Below are 22,419 nucleotides of genomic sequence, written 5' to 3'. Positions count from 1 at the left end.
GATGTAAAGCATGTTGTCACCTCATTCTACAATCAAAATAACATGATTATCATTTGAGTAGTTGTCTGAAAGTTGGGTTTTTCATTCTTATTTGGATCAAGTGTTTTTAGCTGGGCCGCCTTCTCCTTTCCTTCTTCTTTCTCCTTTCCTTGACCTTCAAATGTTTGTATGTGGTGTGCATGAGCATTTAGAGGCTAGAGTTGCTTTCCTACATCTTCCTTGATTGCTGTCCATTTTGTATTTCACTGAGGCAGGTCTCTTGCTTTTAACCTTGAGTTTTCTACTTCAGCTAGTCTAGCTGGCTAGTCACCTGTCCCTAAGGATCCTGTTTCCACTTTTCTTTTTTTTTTTAAAGGTACGGTCTCGCTCTAGCCCCTGACTGATTTGGAAATTACTTTGTAGTCTTTGACTAGCCTCAAATTCACAGTGATCCTTCTACCTCAGCCTCCCAAGTGCTGGGATTAAAAGCATGCACACCATGCCTGGCTGTAATCACTTTTTAAATTTTATTTATTTACTTCCTTGCAAGCAGAGAGAGGCAGACAGAGAGAATGGGCATACCAGGGCCTCCAGTCACTGCAAACAAACTCCAGATGCATGTGCCCCTTGTGCATCTGGCTTACTTTAGTCATTTGGCTTCACAGGCCTTACTTGCTAAGCCATTTCTCCAGCACTATAATCACTTTTTTAAATGAGTGACTGAAAACATGTGTGTATGTGCACACACTTGTGCCAGAGCAGAGGAGAACCTGGGATATTATTCCTCAGGAATGCTGTCTACCTTTTTTTTTTTTGAGATAATCTCTTTATTCACCTGGAGCTTACTTGTTAGGCTAGACTGGCTGTCCAACACACCCCACGGATCTTCCTGTCTCTGCTTCTCCAGCCCTGGGATTACAGGCATGTACCACCTAGTATGTTTATATGGGTTCTGGGGATCAAACTCAGGTCCTCTTACTTTTGAGGCAGGTACTTCACCAACTGAGGTTATTTCCCTAGCCCAGGTAATAACTTACAATTCCTTATTCATTTTAAATGCTTTTCATTTTTTGGGTTGGAGTCTTACCTCAACTTCTGAGGTTTGCATGGACTTTTGATGAGTTTAATAAATGTAATAACAATCTAAGATGTATTTTTTACTTGTTACAGGATTTTATATTTTTTTGTGATGCTGTTGCATCGTGGATTAATCCAAAAGATGATCTCAGAGACATGTTCTGTAAGGTAACGAATAAATATTTATGATACCTCTTAAGGCCTTTACATCTTAGTTGAAAAGTTTGAATTATTGCTCATTTAATTTAAAGTTGGGCTCTTCAAAGCAATTGACTATATAACCTTAGTAAAAACTTGTCTTGACATTAAGATATACAAATGAGGGCTGGAGAGATGGCTTAGCGGTTAAGCGCTTGCCTGTGAAGCCTAAGGACCCCGGTTCGAGGCTCAGTTCCCCAGGTCCCACGTTAGCCAGATGCACAAGGGGGCGCACGCATCTGGAGTTCGTTTGCAGAGGCTGGAAGCCCTGGCGCGCCCATTCTCTCTCTCTCCCTCTACCTGTCTTTCTCTCTGTGTCTGTCGCTCTCAAATAAATAAATAAATAAAATTTTTTTAAAAAGGATATACAAATGACCTTATCAGTATACCATAACTTTAAAAATATTTTCCCAATCAGTAACATTGACTCATATTGTCTGATTCCAGATTTGTAATACAAGCTTGAAACCATTGAACAGAGTAAATTCAAGTGCCCTCCTTGGGGATTGAGCCCATAGTTCCTGCTTTTTTAGTGCTCCCTTTTGACTAATTATAATCAGCTATAACAGAATAAGAAATAAAATAGAGTTATACATTTAAATTGTTTAATACTGAAATTAGTGAGCTATATTTGCAGTCATGAAACCAAAGCATGTATATTTCTAATTTGAGAAAACTTGGGACTGGGAGATGATGGTTCAGCACTTAAAGGTGCTCACTTGCTAAATCTGCCAGCTCAAATTCAATTTCCCAGCCACCTGATTTAAACCTGACAGACATTTGATTGAAGCAGCAAGAAACTTTACACATCCATACACACACACATGAATGCACACATGTGCAAATAAATAATTTGAAAACATTTAACATAATTTACCAACTAGGTAAGTTTTGTATAGGGTTATTGTGTATTTATGTTTGTTTTGTCTTGGCTTTCATTGTTTTATGTCACAGATTTCTTAGTGTATATCTGTTACTGAACATTTGTTACTAGGACATTTTCTGAATTTTAAAATTCCCAAAGCACATACTTACAACAGTTTTAGCCAAGTCAGAATGGTGTGTACAGCTCAAAAAGTTCAAAAATTACTACTTACAAATAGATAAAATTCAAGGGTAAGATCAATAATGTTTGATTTCTGAAGCTGTTCAGATCTGACTTTTCTCTTTATTGATAAATGAATGGTTTTTCACTCTTTGCAGATCCTTCATGGATTTAAAAATCAAGTTGGGGATGAAAATTGGAGGCGTTTCTCTGACCAGTTTCCTCTTCCCTTAAAAGAGCGTCTTGCAGCTTTTTATGGTGTTTAATCTAATGCACTTAAGCTGCAGTCCCAAAATTAGGGGTAAGTTATCAGAAGTTTGGAAATTTTCAGGATGAAGCAATAGGTAGTACTGCAAAACCTGTTACATAGAATAAAAATCTAGATTTTAAGATTATTTAAGTTGAAGGCTAAATAAATTTTTTTAATTTTATATTTTATTTTTATTTATTAATTAGAGAGAGAGAATGGGTATGCCAGGGCCTCCAGCCACTGCAAACAAACCCCAGATGCTTGCGCCCCCCCTTGTGCATCTGGCTTATGTGGGTCCTGAGGAGTCAAGCCTGGGTCCTTTGGCTTTGCAGGCAAACATCTTAAGTCATCTCCAGCCCTTAAAAAATTTAAAAAAAAAAAAAAAGGCTCCCCCTTTGAATTCTTGATTTAAAAAAAAATCCTGGTTGGTACCCTGGTTAGATTTCTAAACTTTTCTTCAGCTTTTCCTTTTCTTTATCCACCCCTCCCCCCCCCACACACACACACTCCCTAACCCTTCCCTCCTTTCTTTGTATCCTCAGCATTCACAATGATGAAATTAAATGATTTGGTTTTGGAGCGTGAAATTTTTATAGTCTGATAGGGTAGCAAGAGCAAGGTCTTTGTATGTCGTCAGCCTTAAAGAATGCATAAAAGTAACTGGATGTGGTAACACCTGCCTTTATTCCCAGCATTTGGGAGGCAAAGGTAGGAGGATTATCATGAGTTTGAGGTCACCCTGAGACTACCTAGTGAATTCAGGTGATCCTGGACTAGAGTGAAACCTTACCTCAAAAAAAAAAAAAAAGGCTATAAAAAGTTTTGAAGGCTGGAGAGGAGAGATGGCTTAGCAGTTAAGTCACTTACTTGCCTGTGAAGCCAAAGAGCCCAAGTTCAACTCCCCAGTACCCATGTAAAGCCAGGTGCACAAGAGCCCTGGTGCGTCCATATTCCTTCTCTCTAATAAATCAATAAAATATTTTTTTGAAAAAAAGTTTTGAGAGAAGAGAATGAGTTTTGAGGATTGTCGTGAGCTTTAGGACACCTTGAGACTGTATACATGGCTAGAGCCAGACCCTACCTCAAAACAGCGGAATGGGGGTAGGGACAAGGGAAAAGAAGGTACCAACACAGGATGTATCCATACAAAATATGTTGTTAATAATAATGGTAAAAAGAAAGAGGAGCTGGAGGGAAGGCTTAGGCATTTACCTACAAAGCCAAAGGATCCTGGTTCAATTCCCCAGGACCATGTTAGCCAGATGCACAAGGGGCTGCATGTGTCTGGAGTTAATTTTCAGTGGCTGGAATAAAGTATTTTTTAAAAAGAGAGAAAGGCCAGACATGGTGGCGCCCACCTTTTATCCCAGCACTTGAGTTCGAGACCACCCTGAGACTACATAGTGAATTCCAGGTCAATCTAGGTTAGAGTGAGACCCTACCTCGAAAAAGGGGGGGGGGGGGAGAAAGGTTACCACTGGAGTCCATTTTTTTAAAGGGATAGAGATTTAGACTGATAGCATTATACAAAGTGAATTTCATACCTAAAACGTGCTACAAACCTCTTCTGTATGTGTCCCATGTGGCTTTTTTTTTCTTACCTGACACAGGTGACAGTACAAAGCCATAGCATGACTGACTAGCATGATCTTAAGCAGTTTGCCCAATTTCTTTTAATATAAAGTTTTTATTTGACTAATTTTATGTTCCAGTGGCCTTGAAAGAGAATCAAGTATTAAAGATAAAATTGTTTCTTTTTTTTTTTTTTTCTTTTTCTTTTTCTTTTTGTAGGTCCTTCAGTCTTGGAGACTATGAGGGAGCCTCTGCACCCAGGGAAAATGTTACCCTTTACAGGGGGGAAGGGTAAACCAGTAGGGAATACAGTACAATCCCAACCCTACTGGGAGGGGCGGGAGGGAGGTGTTGCCGTCAACTGTATTAAGTCGATGTTGAGAAACGTTTTAACACCTGGAGCCTTTGTGGGTGGAAATCTGTCTCCAATTACAACTCTGCACTGGATGTGAAGAAGCAAAAAAACAAAACAAACAAAAAACCTATTCAGTCTACTCACCAAACAGTACTTTCTGGAATATTATGGGGAATTGTACCAAAACAAGAACCATACAAATGATGCATAGGGATAAGAAAGAAAAAAATTGCTTAGTGCACAATAAGGGAAATCTAAGAATGGAAGTTATGAGCAGTAAAGAAGCTTTTTTTTTTTTTAACTTAATAGTTTTCCTATAAAATTTCCCATGTTAAGGGGCTTTGTTTGCATGCTGATGAAGAACTACCCAAAGCTAATAGAGTTAAAATCAGCTTGCCTCCCTTGGTAGAACAGGTTCTTGGAAGTTACACTTAAAGGTACCCCCTGAAAATGTTGGAAATAAAAGCAAAACAAATTTGACAATGAAGCACCCTGTGAAATGCCAAATGAGTCACTCCTTCTACCTTTGTGGGCTGGGCAGGGAGGGAGGAATAAATGGGGTTGGGCATATCGAACTAAAGGTGACATCTTAATTTTACATTAAAACTTTAGTGAATATAATTTGATGGTTGTACTTCATTAGATTTAATTTCTAGGCCAACACCTTATTTTAAAGTGCAGTTTAAGGTTCAGGCATGCATTCTGGCTCATAGTAATGGAAAGTAACTTAAATTAGTGGGGAAGTAGCATGCTTGCATCACATAGAGTGAGGTTGGTATTCATTTACCCATGTTGCGCCAGTTTGTGTTGCAGTTTACCGATTCAATATAGCCCTGCATTTAAAATTCCTTTAAGATTCGTGGATTTTATTTTTATTAAGAATATAGATATATAAAGTACTGTAGTTTACAGCTAGGCCTTGAAATATCTTTTTAGGATCTGTTAGGAATAAGATTGATATTGTATTGTGTGTAACCTGCACAATGTGGAAAGCTGATATACCTGTGCAAAATCTTTGCCTCTGTGCTGTCAGTGTGGTGTGCTTTCTGCATGGTTATATACTATTAGTGATTTTTATCAAAATTTCAAATTACATGGTAAAAGATCTGTAAAAGGCTGCATAAATGTTAGTTGGCACATAAAGACAATTGTAGAAGTTGAAACATGATTGCTATATTTCAATGTTTATTCCCACTCAACATATTGCCTCTACGCTTTCCTTTTTTATGTTCAAAGCATGATCTTAAAGATATGTTTAAGTTAATGGATGTAATGCAGGGTTCCTACACTGTATTGGCGCATGTTGGTGGCCCTTTGTGCCCTAAATATATGCACACAGGGTGCAAGTTACAAGCTACAGAGTGAAAGTTGGTTTGGATCCTCTTCATTTCATTTGTTTAGCTTTTCTGTTATTTTTCTCTACTTACATGTATTCCTGTGAATAAATCCTTGTTAAGTTAACCCTTTACTTTTCCTTCCATGTGTATTTTCTTATATACTGTGAATGTGAAAACCTAACTGGTACACTTGATCTTATGTCCATATGAAAGTGCAAGTCTGTTAATTTGGATTGCCTGAGCAGTGTATCCCATGATGAAGGAAAATGGAGAGTTTTCTTTTTAACTCTGCTGGTCAGAGATAAAGCCACACCTTTCCATTTTTCAATGCTGCATACTTAATCTGCAACAAAATGTTAAGCCATAACAACCTTTTTATATTTTAGTTTGTCACCTTTGCATTGCAGAATAAATACTGAATAACCATTTTTATAAGCAGTTGCTCCTCTTTGCATGGTCCTTTTCTCTAAGTGTTGAATGATACAGCCATCGCACTGAAGTTTAGCTGTGTGCGTGTGACTTTATGTAAGTAGTTTCAAAAAATTACAAATGCATGATAGCATGCAAAATGGTTTTTGTCACTGTGTATGTTCGACATATTCTTTTATTTTCTCTTCTACTTTGGCTTTGCAAATTTCAGTCTTTAATCCAGTAATGAAATCATTTTTATGCCCAATTTTTTAATTATAAGTTAGATTCAAAAGTCTGTGGCATTTTGCTTTCTAGTACAGTTACTTTACTGGGAGTTCAAAATTTGCTTCTTAGTTAATCTTTATTGCATGAGTGGAATAGTTACTGTTTGCAATAATTTTTAGAGCTTAATATGGGCCATATTTTAATATTTTTACATAGGTAGTAAATATTTTAAAATAAATGGCCACATTCTTAAACAGTAAAATGAATACATAGAAAAACGTCCATAAAGTTATCTGGACCTATGATTGACAAGTTTGTATGTGACAAAAACAGTAGTTACCTATGATCAAAAATTGATTTCCAAGTCTGTAGATGCCCTTTTTTGTTGTAACTAGGCTTGTTTCTAAATGAAAATTTTAAATAGAGAATTCCGTATCTATGACTGACACCCTGAGAGGAGCGCAAGGGTTTTGTCTGCCTTTCCCCCAGTGAGGCTATTGTCTGCTCCTCATCTGTGTCTCAGATAGCATAGTGTAGGACAGGAATTTGCAGAAGCCATTTAAGTTTTCTTTTGAGATAAGCTCTGATTTGGCATTTGTTTGATAAAAACCTAATACATCATGGGATATATACAAAGCAACTTAATTCTTGTGGTGTTAGTCTTAATAGTTTTGAATGTTGACTGAATGTCTATGAAATTGTGAGTTTGTCATTGTTACATTCCAGTGTTTCTGCCTCTAGGCATGCTTAAAGCACGGCTTATTTCATCTGCTCCTTACACACTAAAATGCTGTTAGTGTGCACAACTACAGAAACAGCCGCTGCTAAGTGATGTAGATTTTCTACTTGAATATTTTTATGTTGTAGGAACCTCAGGAGGTCAGTGTTTACTGTTTTATATATATGCCTTCTTTTTCCTGTTTGAGCTTTTCTCTTTGAAGGATTCTAACAGACAAAAGCTGCTGATCAACCTAAGTTGGACACAGGAAGTGTGTTTAATATCATTCAAATGCATTTTGGCAGTTCCATGTTACAGCCCATTAGCCAGTGAACTTAGTGCCACAGATAGTCATATTCAGGAAATGATTTTGCTTTTTTATTGTCTAATCTCTTTAATGACTTCATACTGTGTAAAAAAAATCACTTTTATATTTTGGTTGGTTATTTCCAAAATAATCAACTTGTAAATATCTTTAAGAGCCAGTTCTGATGCTTTACATTATTGCTACTTGGTTTTGTTACGCAAGTTTGATTTCAGAATAGATTTTAAAACACTTAACTAAGCCATTACATCTTAAAAACAAAACAAGTAGCATACATTTTGTAATTAACATATTGATAAACACTGTGATTTTTTGGTTAAGACTTTTTCATTGATCTGAATTGCTTAAATTGCATATATTGTAAAATAGTCAGATGTATATTTTAAAATAATTTCAGCTGACTTTCCTCTTGAAATGCTTTGTCTACTCACTTACGAAATATTCAGATACAAGTTTTATCTCAGGTGAATATCCTTGTATCGTTTTTGCTTTAGTGACATGCTTGTAAAGGGTCATCATACATAACAGTCTTTGGAGGGTTTTTTAGTATATTTCATTGAAAATCTTCCCTGTTAGTCTGATTTTTTTTTTCCAGTTATTCTAGCAGACTGGAGTGATATAGAACCCTCGTCACAAACCCTTGGCATACAGATTTGCCTGAAAGTGAGTCAGGTTTGGTTCTTTCCAAAACTCTCAAAATAGGAAAATAAGAAACTTCATCCCTATATAAAGATATTCTATATATCTGAGATACCAGAATTAAATTATGTCTTAAACTTTTGTCTAAATTTCATCTTTGCCATGAGGAAAAAACATGTTTTGTTTTGTTTTTGCTTTCTATAGCTAATCTATATGATTCATATTGAATGTATTAACAGATACCGGTGCAAAAACATTCTTTCCAAGGAAGAGTGTGTTGTGCGTAACTGCAGTTCAAGTCCTCCCTTTAGTAGTACTCAGAGTGCACACAGCTTGCTTAGGGAGTTACTTTGCAAGTACTACAAGGGGGAAAACACTAACTTGCTACTAGTACTGTTAATAAAATGCAGGCATTGGACTCTGTAAGGAAACTGGTCTTGTGGTTAAGATCCTGGGATAATTCAGATGGAAAAATCAGATTAGTGGTGACCTGTGTTGTTAATATTAAATAGTATTAATACCATGGAATAGCATTGCATACCAACTTCGTGCATTTTGTACTGTATGAAATATGGCGATGCTTCCAATGTCTCTTTAAAGTTTTCACCTGAAAGTTAGTTCCATTCACCTGTGCAGCTTCTGGGTGACTTTGTGACTAGCTTTTTCAGTCGATACAGATCTTTCCCATGTTGGTATTATATACATGTAGATAATTCTCTATGCCTAATTATTATACTTATAAATTAAGGTATACATTTAATTATAGCAACTGTTTATTGTGGTTTGTATCCCAGAATGTATTGCGTTTAAATTAAAAGATGCATAAAACTGAATGTATGCATGATTTTGAGGGAAAGTTAAAACTGGTTTTTTTTTTCCCATCTCTTGTACATTTAAACCAAGCCAAATATATTTGCCAAGCAGTAGGTCACTAAATTACAAAAAAACAGTAGTTTTAGCAACAATTTTTGTTTGCCATAGACCACCCATATACTGTGGCTTGGTATTATACAGAACTATCTGTTTTACAGGTCTAATCACCTTGCTAAATTTAGCCTGCTATAACATGGTTAGCCTATAAGGCAGTGTTGGTCCCCTCCTAATGTCAGCCTCATAAAGGGATTCCACTGTACTTTCCTCATATCATTTCGTTGTCATTTTCCTTTGTGGATCTATAACCAAATTGAGTTTCATTGATTTTTTTATGAAGATAATTAGACAATACTATATTAGTGATTTTACTTAATAGGTTATCATCTTAAGAGATGCTTAAATGTGGTAAATCACTTCATGTTATGAAACAGTTTTACACTTAATATTCATGTTAACATTGGGTGCAATAATTTAGTAGTCTTAGCTTTAGTTATAAATAACTGGATCTTTTCGCTGACAACTTAGGTTGTATGAGTAATGCTTAAAAGCTTTAAATCTGGTGTTTCCTGTACTTGCCACACTTTGTTAGAATGTGTCCTTCAAACATCCTCCTGCAACTTCTTCAAACTGTACTAAATTGATATTTCTTGATGTCTAACTCTGTGCTAACAGATCTTCATTTTAAATAGAATACGGTTTTAATTTTTGATAAGCTGCTGAATTTTAAAGAGAGTTTTTTGGGGCCACCAAATATTTTGGATCATGCAGAGAATATATATTGTACTGTAGTAATTTTGTATTTACATTTGTATGATGTGACATAATAGATGTGAATGTTAATCACTGCTTGACTATGTTAATAAAGTTGTTTAACTATAGATGTTGCACTCTGATTTTTAAATGGAAGGAAATGAGCCTTTGTCCCCTTTCCCATTTTGGTTACTAATAGAGCTGATTGGTGCTGCAGGGGGAGGTTAAGGTCCTGGTGTTTTGGAGTTTTTCTTTTTACTTCTTGAATGTTTCTTATTTGTGTATATATACATATTTGTTTTGTTTGGTGGGGAGTTGAGATAGGGTTTCACTCTAGCCCAGGCTGACCTTGAGTTCACTAGGTAGTCTCAGAGTGGCCTCAAAATTATAATCATGGCCACCCTCCTACCTCTGCCTCCCAAGGGCTGGGATTAAAGGCATGTGCCACCACACCTGAGTATATATATTTTAATATTTTTATTTATTTTCAAGCAGAGAGAAGAGAGACAGAAAGGGTGCACCAGGGCCTCCAGCCATTGCAAATGGACTCCAGATGCATGCACCATTTTGTACATCTGGCTTTTACATGGATACTGGGGAATTGAACTCTGGTCATTAGGCTTTGTAGGCAAGTGCCTTAACTGCTGAGCCATCTCTCCAGCCCAGTAGTTTTTAAAATAATAATAAAAAACTTCCCTACATTCTCTTACTAAATTTCTAAACAGTTGGTTTCTAGGTTCAGCTGTTAAAAGACGGGTGGAAGGCCGGGCGTGGTGGCGCACGTCTCTAATCCCAGCACTCGGGAGGCAGAGGTAGGAGGATCGCTGTGAGTTGGAGGTCACCCTGAGACTCCATAGTGAACTCCAGGTCAGCCTGAGCTAGAGTGAGGCTCTACCTCGAAAAACCAAAAAAAAAAAAAAAAAGACTGGGGTGGACAGTTACAGCTGTGCCAAAAGGGAATTAAAGGAAAGGTGAAGCTGTGACTGACTGTAAGACATCTTTACTAGAGCAGACTGCATTTGTGGGTGTGAATGAATGCTACATTAAGTCTTCCTGTTTATCCTTCAAAAATTAAGGCTTATCTCTTGGCTGGCTCCTGAACTTTGAGGTTCTGGTAAGCTTCCCTTGGTCTGAGACAAGAGAAGACCTCCCTCCCCCTTATCCCCACATGGGCTCTACCCTCTCTTGCCCTCCACATTACTGGTGGGAGCTCTGTGTTCTTTTCTCTTTTCTCTCTAAATCTGCATGCTCCTAGGCCTACATGGTCTCTCAGACCACGTGGGTGTGTTTATTTTCCATCTTTTGATTTTGTACTACTCTAAATATATATATATATATATATATATATATATATATATATATATGCACACACACACATACATAATAATAAATTGACAGGTGTGGTGGCACATGCCTTTAATCTCAGCATTTGGGAGGCAGAGGTAGGAATCTGGCAGTGAGTTTGAGGCCACCCTGAGACTAGTGAATTTCAGGTCAGCCTGGGCTAGAGTGAGACGCTACCTACCTCAAAAAAAAAAAAAATGCTTACAATCTTAGTATTTCTAAATGTTATTGTCCCTTCAGTATAGTTGGATGTTATTTATTAGAATTAAATATATTAATACATTTCAACAACTACTTAAAACATAACTAAATATGGTCTTTTATTTGACACTTAGTAAAATGTTTGAGTTTGTGTCAGTGTAGGCCAGAAACAACTTCAGAAGTATTTAGGGGCTGAGGAGATGGCTCAGTGGTTAACATGCTTGCCTACAAAGATGCAGATGCATTGTCCTCAACCACATTATTGATAAGTAAAGCTGGTTTATCCAATTTTTAACTGGTGGTCATCTTTGTAATGAGTTCAAAATCTGATGCCAACAATTTACATTTCACATGACTGAATTACTAAGAAAACTAACAGAACTCTTAAGTCCCACGTGTGGATATTCTTTGTACTGTTCATTTGAATATGAAAATTAAACTGTCATTTTATAGTCCTTAATCTGAGTCTTGTGTTAACTTGTAGAAATTTCCCTTATCGCAGTTTTAGGAGACAATTTGAAAATTTTATGTATTTAGAAATCAATTGGTACACCGGACGTGGTGTCGCATACCTTTGATCCCAGCACTTGGGAGGCAGAGGTAGGAGGATCACCATGAGTTCATGGCCACCTAAGACTACATAGTGAATTCCAGGTCAGCCTGAGTTAGAGTGAGACCCTACTTTGAAAAACCAAAATAAATAAATAAATATAAATAAATCCTTTGGCAGTAACAGAAGTATTGCTAATACTAAGAACATTTTTTACTAATAATGACATCATTTCTGTATGCTATAACAATCTTACTGTGACAATTTAAGTGTTTTCAATCTTTACATTGGTTTTTAATTTTTATAACTATATTTGTGAACAGAGAGGGGGAAAATGGGTGCACCAAGACCTCTTGTTGCTGCAAATGAACTTCAGGTGCATATGGCACTTTTTTTGCAACTGGGTACTGAGGAAATAAACCTGGGTCAAGCACTTTTTAACTACTAAGCCATCTCCACAACCCATGAATTGGCTTTTGAAGAACTTCATTAAGCAGACAATTTTTTGGTTTGGTTTGGTTTGGTTTTTCGAGGTAGGATCTCACTCTGGCCCAGGCTTATTCACTACATAGTCTCAGGGTGGCCTTAAATTCAGAGGTCCTCCTACCTCTGCCTCCTGAGTGTCAGGATTAAAGGCATGCGCCGCCACTCCTAGTCCGATAATGGCTATAAGTGAATTTTTGCAAAACTGAGTAATGTAACTTACCAACATTTCTGAACACATGGGAATACACAGGGAGTTTTTGCATTGTATCCAGTGAGTATGTTATAGCCAGATTTGTCAGTTATTGGATGTCCCATTGAAGGGCTACATCATAATTCTGTGAACAATTTATAAAATTCTTAGTATTGTTTTGTATTCAGAACTTGTTTCTACTTTTTCACGTAGGTAGTGATGAGTGTCCCTATGTTTAAATATTTGCATATGGGTTGAAGAGATGGCTCAGTTAAAGACGCTTGCCAAGCCTGACGGCCCATGGCTTGATTTCCCAAACCCACATATAGCCACAAAGTGGCGCACATGTCTAGAGTTTCCTTGGAGCTTGTCTCATAAATAAGCACACTTGCATACATTTACATTTTTTTTTTCTTACACACTAGCCAGGATTTTTTCGTTCCCTCCCCCAGAGTGCGCTCTGGGCGCGCGGGAAACAAGGAAAACGCTCGAACGCGGCGGCGCTCGGGGACGGCTTAGCGGGCCCTCCTCCCGGCGAGACGCCCCCAGAAGCCGCTCCCCTCCCGGCTGCTACCTCCGCCTGTCCCTCCCTCCCCGGCCACCACTCCGCCTAGCCAGTTCTCCAGGAAACACGGGAGCCGGACACCCGGCCCGTCTTTCCGGGCGCCGCATCCATTTTCTGACGTTGGGGCCTGCGCCCGGATCCCCGCGGGTCAGGAGCGGGCCCCGAGGCCAGGGCGCGGGGCCGTGGCTCGGCTCCGAAGCCGTCTTCTCCGTCCAAGCTCCGGCGTGTCTCCGGTACCCGGCCGCTGCATGGAACGAACGCGGGGCCCTCCGGGGAGGGACGGATGCAGGGAGGAGAGGCGAGGCGAGGACATTGACGTGGTGGTGGAATTATCAGGTCAAAAGGAAGTTGCTATAACCAAATTACCGTTCAATCCAAGCTGTATTGATTTTCATCCAGCTGCCGTGGATGCTATCATACATGCTTTAAATTACGGTGTCATAGCATGGGTTGCTAACTTTAGGAAGTTTTGTGTATAAAGTCTGTATGCTTTCATAGTACATATTTGACACTTTCTGAGTGTTTTTTCCTTTTTTTGTAGGAGGGGGTTGGTTGTTTTTGTTTTACGAGGTAGGGTCTCACTGTAGCCCAGGCTGACCTGGAATTCACTACGTAGTCTCAGGGTGTCCTCGAACTCATGGCGATCCTCCTACCTCTGCTTCCCGAGCGCTGGGATTAAAGGCGTGAGCCACCACGCCCGGTACTTTCTGGGTCATGTAAGACAGCAGGCAGCATCTTTGGTGTTATTGAGATTGCGGTTTAGTGTGGAGGTTCATGCCTTTAATCCCAGCAGAGGTAGGAGGATCGCCATGAGTTCGAGGCCACCCTGAGACCACATAGTCCCAGGTCAGCCTGGATTAGAGTGATATTCTCCTCCCACCTCCACCCCCAAAAAATACGGTTCATTGTAGCTGTGAAATAATGTGGTAGCAAGTGCTGTTAGGCAAAAGGCAAGAGATGTAAGGTGCTAATGGGTGGACAAAGAGGGTCTGAGGGTAACATTTGAACAAAAAATTCCAAGAGGAGCCAAATGGCTGCACACGCCTCTAATCCCAGCATTTAGGAGGCACAGGTAGGAGGATCACCGTGAGTTCAAGGTCAGCCTGAGACTACATAATGAATTCCAGATCATTCTGGGCTAGAGCATGGCCCTCTTTAGAAAAACCAAAAATAAAAATTTCTAAGAGTATTGCTGTCAATTCTTAGTAATTTCAGGCAAAGGAACAGGTTAAATGTTCTGAAACTGTTAGGCATAGCTTGACAGATGATAGATATCACAGATGAAATGGACTACCAAAGCAAGGGAGAAGAGATCTAAATGGCAAAAATAGAAGGACCCCTTTGGGGGTTTGGGGTAGAAAATATAATTTGAGAATGTCCCATAACACTAGAGGAGACGGTGGGAGATGAGGTGAGAGGGTTTGATGAATTGAGCTGGTGGTGGGGAAGGTGAAAAATGTTTGGACATATGGGTTTATTAAAAGGCAATGGGGATTTTCCAATACACTGAATATGAATTGTGCGGGAAGTCACAAATGGCCTGGAAACCTTTAGCGCCGTGAGCAGCTGAAAGCCTTACCTGGAGTGGGACATTGGGTCTGAGGTATCTATGAGATGTGGAGTAGGGAGTTGGACTTGAGAAGAGAACCTGGCTGAAAATTTGTATAAATGGCAACTCAAATCATGAGCTGAAGAACGCCTGAAGATGGCAGCAGGAGAAATGAAAAAAACAATGGCAAGGACTAACTGACCTTTGAAGCGTTCCAGTGTTGACATCCAAAGGTGAGTCAAGAGAGCCAGAGGAGCGTGGGGTGTGAAGTGTGTGGCTAAAAGGACTGAGCACTTACTCAGCATTCAACGTGGAGGTCATTGGTTTTGGCCAGCTTTCTTAAATATTTTATTGGTTTATTTGAGAAAGAAGTAGATTGGGCATGCCAGGGCCTCTAGCCACTGCAAACAAACTAGGTGCATGTGCCACCTTGTGCATCTAGCTTTATGTGGGTCCTGGGGAAGAGAACCTGGGTACTTTGGCTTTGCAGGCAAGTGCCTTAACCGCTAAGCCATCTCTCCAGCCGTTGGCCAGGTTTTGAATAGCTCTAGAACAGTCAGAAAAGATACTTCCTACCTGCAAGAGTTTTCTGTTCTCAAAACCAAGTTGCCAAATTAAGTTGCTTTATTTCCTAAAAAAAAAAAAAAATTATAATTCAAGCCAGGCTTTGTGGTGCACGCCTTTAATCCCAGCACTTGGGAGGCAGAGGTAGGAGGATCACCATGAGTTCGAGGCCACCCTGAAAATACAGAGTAAATTCCAGGTCAGCCTGGACTACAGTGAAACCCTACCTCAAAAAAACCAAAAATAAATAAGTTATTAAAAAATAAAATAACTATATATACATATATATATACATATATATATATATATATATATATATATATATATGTTTCAGAAGCTTGTGGTCTAAAAATAGACCAAAAGGCCTGAGATAGACTGCTACTTTCAATGGTGTCCATCTAGTAGTCCAAATTTAAAATTAACACCATTCCCAAAAAGATGATTTCAAGTTTTTGTAACTGGACAATGTTCCTTTAGAATTTACGAAGGAAACCAGAAAATTGTAAAAGTAACGAGGATAGAGGCTGAGGAGGTGGCTCAGTGAGAAAAACTCCTGCCTCACAAGCATGAGGACCTAGGTTGGAACCCTGAGTTTGTGTAACCATGCCAGGCATGGTGGTAGGATCAGAGCTTCTCTGCAGCCAGTCTAGTCAGTAACTCCAAGAGGTGGACGGTTCCTAAAGATGACTACAGCTAAGGTGGTGTGCACCCACACATGTACACCAAGCTAACAGGATTGAGCAACCCAAGCTGATACTCTTTAAATCATCGCAAAGGAATTATATAAATAGGCATCTTCAAAAAGGTCCAGAAACAACCTCAACCCTCATGAAATTAGTTTTCTTTAAATCAGTGAATAAGATGAATGATTTTGGCAACTGTTGGTTAAAACAATAGATTAAAAAAAAAAAGGTGGGTCTCTCAAAAGTACAGTATTAAACCTTAAGTTGTTTGTTTCTTAAAGTAGGGTCTCACTGTAGCTCAAGCTGACCTGGAATTCACTATGGAGTCTCAGGGTGGCCTCGAACTCACAGCAATCCTCCTACATCTGCCTCCCTAGTGCTGGGATTAAAGGCGTGCACCACCATGCCCAGCTTTTTTTTTTTTTTGTTTCTTTCATAATTGAATCTTAGTATGGTGTGGACATTTCCTGGATCAGGACAAGCCTTAAAAGTAAAGAGTAGGGCTGGAGAGATGGCTTAGTGTCTAAGTGCTTGCCTGTGAAGCCTAAGGACCCTGGTTTGAGGCTCAATTCTCCAGGACCCACGTTAGCCAGATGCACAAGGGGATGCACGCGTCTGGAGTTCGTTTGCAGAGGCTGGAAGCCCTGGCGCGTCCATTCTCTATATCTACCTGCCTCTTTCTCTCTCTGTCACTCTCAAATAAATAAAAATGAACAAAAAAAAATTTAAAAAAAAAGTAAAAAGTAGTTTTCTCTAAAAGTTAAGGTGATACAATGGCAGACATAAAAAGAGGAAGAAGCTAGGCATAGTGGTGCATGCTTTTAATCCCAGCACTCAAGGTCATCCCGAGACTACATAGTGAATTCCAGGTCAGCCTGGGCTAGAACACAAGGTCCTATCCTGATAAGCCACAAAATGAAAGGAAGGAAGAAGCTGAGGAGCTCCTTTCACAGAAAAATAGTCGATTTCCTCAAACTATAAAGCCCTGTAAGGAAAATAACCCCACAGAAAAGATAGGTGAAATTCACAGCAAACTGGCCTTAAGTACTGGCCTTGGTAACCCTACTAAGCGCCACAGGAATGGTACTCCATTGCTAATGGGAGTAAACTAATGCAGCATAGAGGGCAATTTGAAACCCTCAAAACTACAGTTATTTGTTCTGGGAACGCAGGTGTGGGAAATTTACTGAGCTTAGAGAGTTTACACAAACCGAGATAATGTGGCAACTGCTCCTAGGCTATAAGCCTAGACAACTTGTTACTGTACAGAATCAACCTGATAAGTAAACAAGAAAGACACCGTATTCAGCTCTGTATTACCGAATGAGACTGGCTCACAGTGCTGACTATCCTTTAAAACTGAACTGTTCCCTGGGAACTTTTTTGTCTATTTATTAGCGGAGGCAAATAGAGAATGGGCACGTCAGGGCCTCTAGTCACTGCAAACGAACTCCAGACACATGTGCCACCTTGTGCATCTGGCTTTACATGGGTCCTGGGGAATTGAATCTGGATCCTTTTGCTTTGCAGGCAAGTGCCTTAACTGCTAAGCCATCTCTCCAGCCTTTTTCCAGGTGAATGATGGCCAATAAACAAGTGGAATGGTGTTAAATAGCCACATTCTCTAAATTAACAGAAACTGCAAATTCAGAAAACACAAATTTGTTAGTGAAAGGTGCCTGGTGGCAGAACCAGCATCTAGAGAGCTGATTTAATACAACTACTTTGAGAATAACTTGCTATTACCCAGTGCAGTTGAACACCTGCATGAATAATTCTATCTCTGGAAAACAATCTTTAGCCAGTCTCTAGAATATACCCAAGGAAGCCATTTATATAAACAAAAACACAAAACTTAGAAAATAAGTAATAATGCATAATATAGAGATAGATGCTTATGTATTTCACATACCTTTGTTTCTTTACACATTATTTTATTTTTCAAAGTATATGTGCATGTTTTATGAGTCACAAAATGTACCTTAAAGCCAGTTGCGGGCTGGAGAGATGGCTTAGCAGTTAAGCGCTTGCCTGTGAAGCCTAAGGATCCCGGTTCGAGGCTCGATTCCCCAGGACCCACGTTAGCCAGATGCACAAGGGGGCGCACGTGTCTGGAGTTCGTTTGCAGTGGCTGGAGGCCCTGGCGTGCCCATTCTCTCTCTCTCTATCTGCCTCTTTCTCTGTCTGTTGTTCTCAAATAAATAAATAAATAAAATCTTAAAAAAAAAAAAAGCCAGTTGCCTTGGGACGTGGAGGTAGGAGAGTCAGTTCAAGGTAGGCTTTGGTTAAAGAGCAAGTCTGAGGCCAGTCAGGCTGTATGAGACCCTGTTCAGTCCTCCCTTAGAAAAAGGGCTCTTTAATTTTCTCAAGATCCTTGCATAACCAGCCAGAACTATATGTAATGATATGTAAGTGAAAGCATTGCCACTAGAGGGTGCCACTTGGCTAGATTAAGCCAATAATGTTTCTAATAGCTGTAAAATACATCAACATTTTGTTAACATAGGGTCTATACTTGTAATGAGCAGATTTCCACTCCTTAAAATAATTCAACATGGCTTTTTAAGAAGAAAATAATCTTGAAACTGTTTCTTTAGGGTGGTGGTAAAAAAAATTTTTTTTGAGGTAGGGACTCACTCTAACCCAAGCTTGACCTGGCACTCACTCTGTAGTTCTAGGCTGGCTTTGAACTCATGGCTATCCTCCTACCTCTTCCTCCAAGTGCTGGGATTAAAGACATGTGCCATCATGCTCACCTGTAAATTTCAATACCATTTTCCTCAATATGCAAGGAACTTTGCAGATGTTTAAGTCCAAATACAGGATGATCTATACAAGACACCACAAGCTCTGTTAAAATAGATATCCTGAGCTGGAGATGTGGTTTAGCAGTTCAGATTCTTGCCTGCAAAGCCAAAGGACCTAGATTCAATTCCCCAGTACCCACATAAAACCAGATAAGGTGGCATACCCATCTGGAGTTGGTTTGTTGTGGCTAGATGATCTGGCACACCCATTCTCTGTCTGCCTTTCTCTCAATTGTTTTTTTTTTTTTTTTTTTTTTTTTTTTTTTTTTTTTTTTGAGGTAGGGTCTCACTCTGGTCCAGGCTTACCTAGAATTCACTATGTAGTCTTAGGATGGCCTTGAACTCATGGTGATCCTCCTACTTCTGCCTCCTGCGTGTTGGGATTAAAGGTGTGCACCACCATACCCAGCTTCAAAAAAAAATTTTTTTTAAGTTCCTGATATGTGAACTCAGTGGGTCCCAATAGGCTCTCTCAGGTGATGCCTTGCTGCTGATATATATATGCAATTCATTTGAGAGAGAGAGAAAGAGGCAGACACAGAGAATGGGCATGCCAGGGCCTCTATCCATCGCAAACAGACTCCAGATATGTGTACCAGCTAGTGCATCTGACTTTATGTGGGTACTACCTGGATCCTTTGGCTTCACAGGCAAGCACGTTAAGCACTGAGCAATCTCTCCAGCTACTGATTTTATGGACCTTACTTGGAGTTAGCAAGGATTTGAAGGTCTCTCATAACAAAAATGACTATAGCCTGGCATGGTAGCACACGCCTTTACTCAGGATGCTGAGGTAGGAGAATCACTGAGAGTTCGAGGCCAGCCTGAGACTAATTCCAGGAGGCCAGCCTGGGCTAGAGCAAGACCCTACTTGGAAAAAGAGAGAGAGAGACTATAGTCAACATGTAAGATCTTCAAAAGAGCAAGGACTTTGTGTGTTTGGTTTGTTCCAATATCAGCAATGGCCTGAATAATCCCTGGGACAGCAGAGTTTCAGTAAGTGCGGAAGTGGGTGTCATTTAGTCTGGACAGCCTCCTTGGTAAGCTTTGCTATTCCTGTTTCACAGAAAAGCAAATAAGTCTTACGTTGTGGGACCAGGATTTGAATCGAGCTACTTGAACTCGGCAGTGTGGCTCCAGGGCACTGACAAAAATATTATACTGATTCTTGCTTTCAAGTGACTTGTCACCCACAGAGGTCAAAATTCAGACTGAGAACAGCAATTACTGTTCAAAGGTCTGGGGTGATATATCCATTTCTGAGCACTTTTAGCTGTCAGAACATGGAGCTTATTTTCCACAGCAATTGCAGACAGTACTGAACACTCAGCAAAGAGCAGTTTTTCCACTTCTGGTTTGGCTCACAGGTTGGGCAGGAAAGAAACAAGACGTTTAAAAGATCCAGTCAAATAGCACTTGGGAGGCAGAGGTAGGAGGATCGCTGTTGAGTTCAAGGCCACCCTGAGACTACAGAGTGAATTCCAGGTCAGCCTGGGCTACAGTGAGACCCTACCTTGAACCCCCCCCCCCCAAAAAAAAAACTGTTTGGGGTTGGAGAGATGACTTAGAGGTTAAGACGTTTGCCTGCAAAGCCAAAGGATCCCGGTTCAACTCTTCGGAACTCGTGTAAGCCAGATGCACAAGGGGGAGCATGCATCTGGAGTTCGTTTGCAGTGGCTGGAGGCCCTGGCCCAGCCATACACTTCCTCTGCCTCCCTTCCTCCTTCTCACTCTCCTCTCTCTCTCTTTATCTCTCTGTCGGCAAATAAAACGACCATCTCAGCACTTAAGAAAGAACAAGGTAGCCTGGCATGGTGGCACACGCCTTTGATCCCAGCATTGGGGTGGCAGAGGTAGGAGGACCATCATAAACTCAAGGCCACCCCAAGACTACATAGTGAATTCCAGCTCACCCTGAGCTAGAGTGAGACCCTACCTCAAAAACGAAACCCAAGCCCCCCCCCCCAAAAAGGTGCTAGTCCTTTTTCATTGTATAATTTAAGTCTTATAGTTTCATCAGCTAAATGAATGAATGGCATGATCCCAAGTTAGTGAAGACTGATGGATAAAGACACAAGTGGCTGGAATGTTCCTTGGCAGCCAGCCAAATGGAGTCATTGTTCATCCTTTGTTGTGTCAGGGGTTTTTTGTGTTGGCTTCCTTTTGAGACTTGCCATCCCACTTACATTATCCTATTATTTAGTTTTTAGGTTTTTTAATTTTTATTTATTTATTTGAGAGGGAGAGAGAGAACGGACTTGCCAGGGCCTCTAGCCACTGCAAACGAACTCCAGATGCATGCATTCCCTTGTATATCTGGCTTACATGGGTCCTGGGGAATCGAACAAGGGACCTTTGGCTTTGCAGGCAAATTCCTTAACTGCTAAGCCATCTCTCCAGTCCTGTCGTGTTATTTTTAAGTGGTTTGTTGTTCTTACTTTTACTAGTCTTGTAAAGAAGTCAATATATAATTTAAAGAGCACTGGAGTAAGTAAGAGATTAAAAGGTTTATTGACAAGCCAGATAAGGCGGTGCACACCTTTATTCCCAGCACTCTGAAGGCACAGGTAGGAGGATTTCTGTGAGTTCAAGGCAACCCTGAAACTACATAGTGAAAATGTCAGCTGGGTTAGAGCAAAACCCTACCTTGAAAAATAAAAATAATAATAATAATGGCTTTGGACTGGAGAGATGGCTTAGCAGTTAAGGCACTTGCCTATGAAACCTAAGAACCCAGGTTTGTTTCCCCAGAACCCATGTAAGCCAGATGCACAAGGTGGCACACTCATCTGGAGTTCATTTACAGTCACTGGAGGTCCTGGCCCACTCTCTATTTGCCTCTTTCTCTCAAAATAAATTATTTTATTTTTATTTATTTATTTATTTTGGTTTTTCAAGGTAAAGTTTCACTCTAGCCCAGGCTGACTTGGAATTTGCTATGTAGTCTTGACTAGCCTTGAACTCACGTGATCCTCCTACCTCTGCCTCCCACGTGCTGGTATTAAAGGTGTGCACCACCATGCCTGGCTCTTATGTGTGTGATTTCTCAAGGTAGGGTCTCACTCTAGCCCAGGCTGACCTGGAATTCACTAGGTAGTCTCAGGGTGGCCTTGAACTCACAATGATCCTCCTACCTCTGCTTCCAGATGCTGGAATTAAAGGCGTGCTCCACCACTTCCAGCAATTGTTGATGTCTTAATGGCAGTTTATTCTAATCTCCCCTTTCTACTATCCTTTCCCCAATTGACAATGTTTCTCTGAATGTAATAAGCCTAGTTCGAATTATCTTCAAGGTGTTGACTTACTTGTTCAACCCTAAAAACATCTGACTTCAGCCTTACTCAAACTACTTTGCAACTAGATTAGAGTATTGATAGATAGCTCCTTGTCTCTAGCCTTTCAGCATCTAGCTAGAGCACTATTTAGTTCCTTTCTATGCACTCCAGATTATGATATGTCCTTGTAATATAATTAAGTTTACTTGTCTCAATTTGCATTTTATACTTGGATCCCTGACTGATTTTTTAATATCTGTATACAATAAAAGTTCTATGTTGGGGGCTGGAGAGATGTTAAGCGCTTGCCTATGAAGCCTAAGGACCCAGGTTCGAGGCGCGATTCCCCAGGACCCATGTTTGCCAGATGCACAAGGGAGTTCGTTTGCAGTGGCTGGAGGCCCTGGTGCGCCCATTCTCTCTCTCTCTCCCTCTTTCCCTCTCTCAAATA

The 22,419-nt window shown here is 40.0% G+C and overlaps 1 protein-coding gene across 3 annotated transcripts in view; it reads left to right on the top strand.

Moving 5' to 3' along the window:
• Tnpo1 (transportin 1) overlaps positions 1-9,882 on the top strand; it is a 98,504-nt gene extending 88,622 nt beyond the window's left edge. For 2 of the 3 annotated variants that reach the window (XM_045133232.1, XM_045133233.1), the window contains exons 23-25: positions 1,150-1,224; positions 2,458-2,600; positions 4,341-9,882. In XM_045133232.1, coding sequence (XP_044989167.1) covers positions 1,150-1,224; positions 2,458-2,565 — 183 coding nt within the window. In that variant the 3' untranslated portion in view covers positions 2,566-2,600; positions 4,341-9,882. Of the gene's footprint in view, positions 1-1,149; positions 1,225-2,457; positions 2,601-4,340 lie in introns of those variants that run through there. The other variant, XR_006633406.1, reaches the window with a different exon arrangement.
• The last annotated feature ends 12,537 nt before the right edge of the window (positions 9,883-22,419 follow it).

This window comes from Jaculus jaculus, chromosome 14 (genome assembly GCF_020740685.1).
Source record: "Jaculus jaculus isolate mJacJac1 chromosome 14, mJacJac1.mat.Y.cur, whole genome shotgun sequence".
Lineage (NCBI taxonomy): Eukaryota > Metazoa > Chordata > Mammalia > Rodentia > Dipodidae > Jaculus > Jaculus jaculus.
This window is presented reverse-complemented; position numbering and strand designations above follow the sequence as displayed.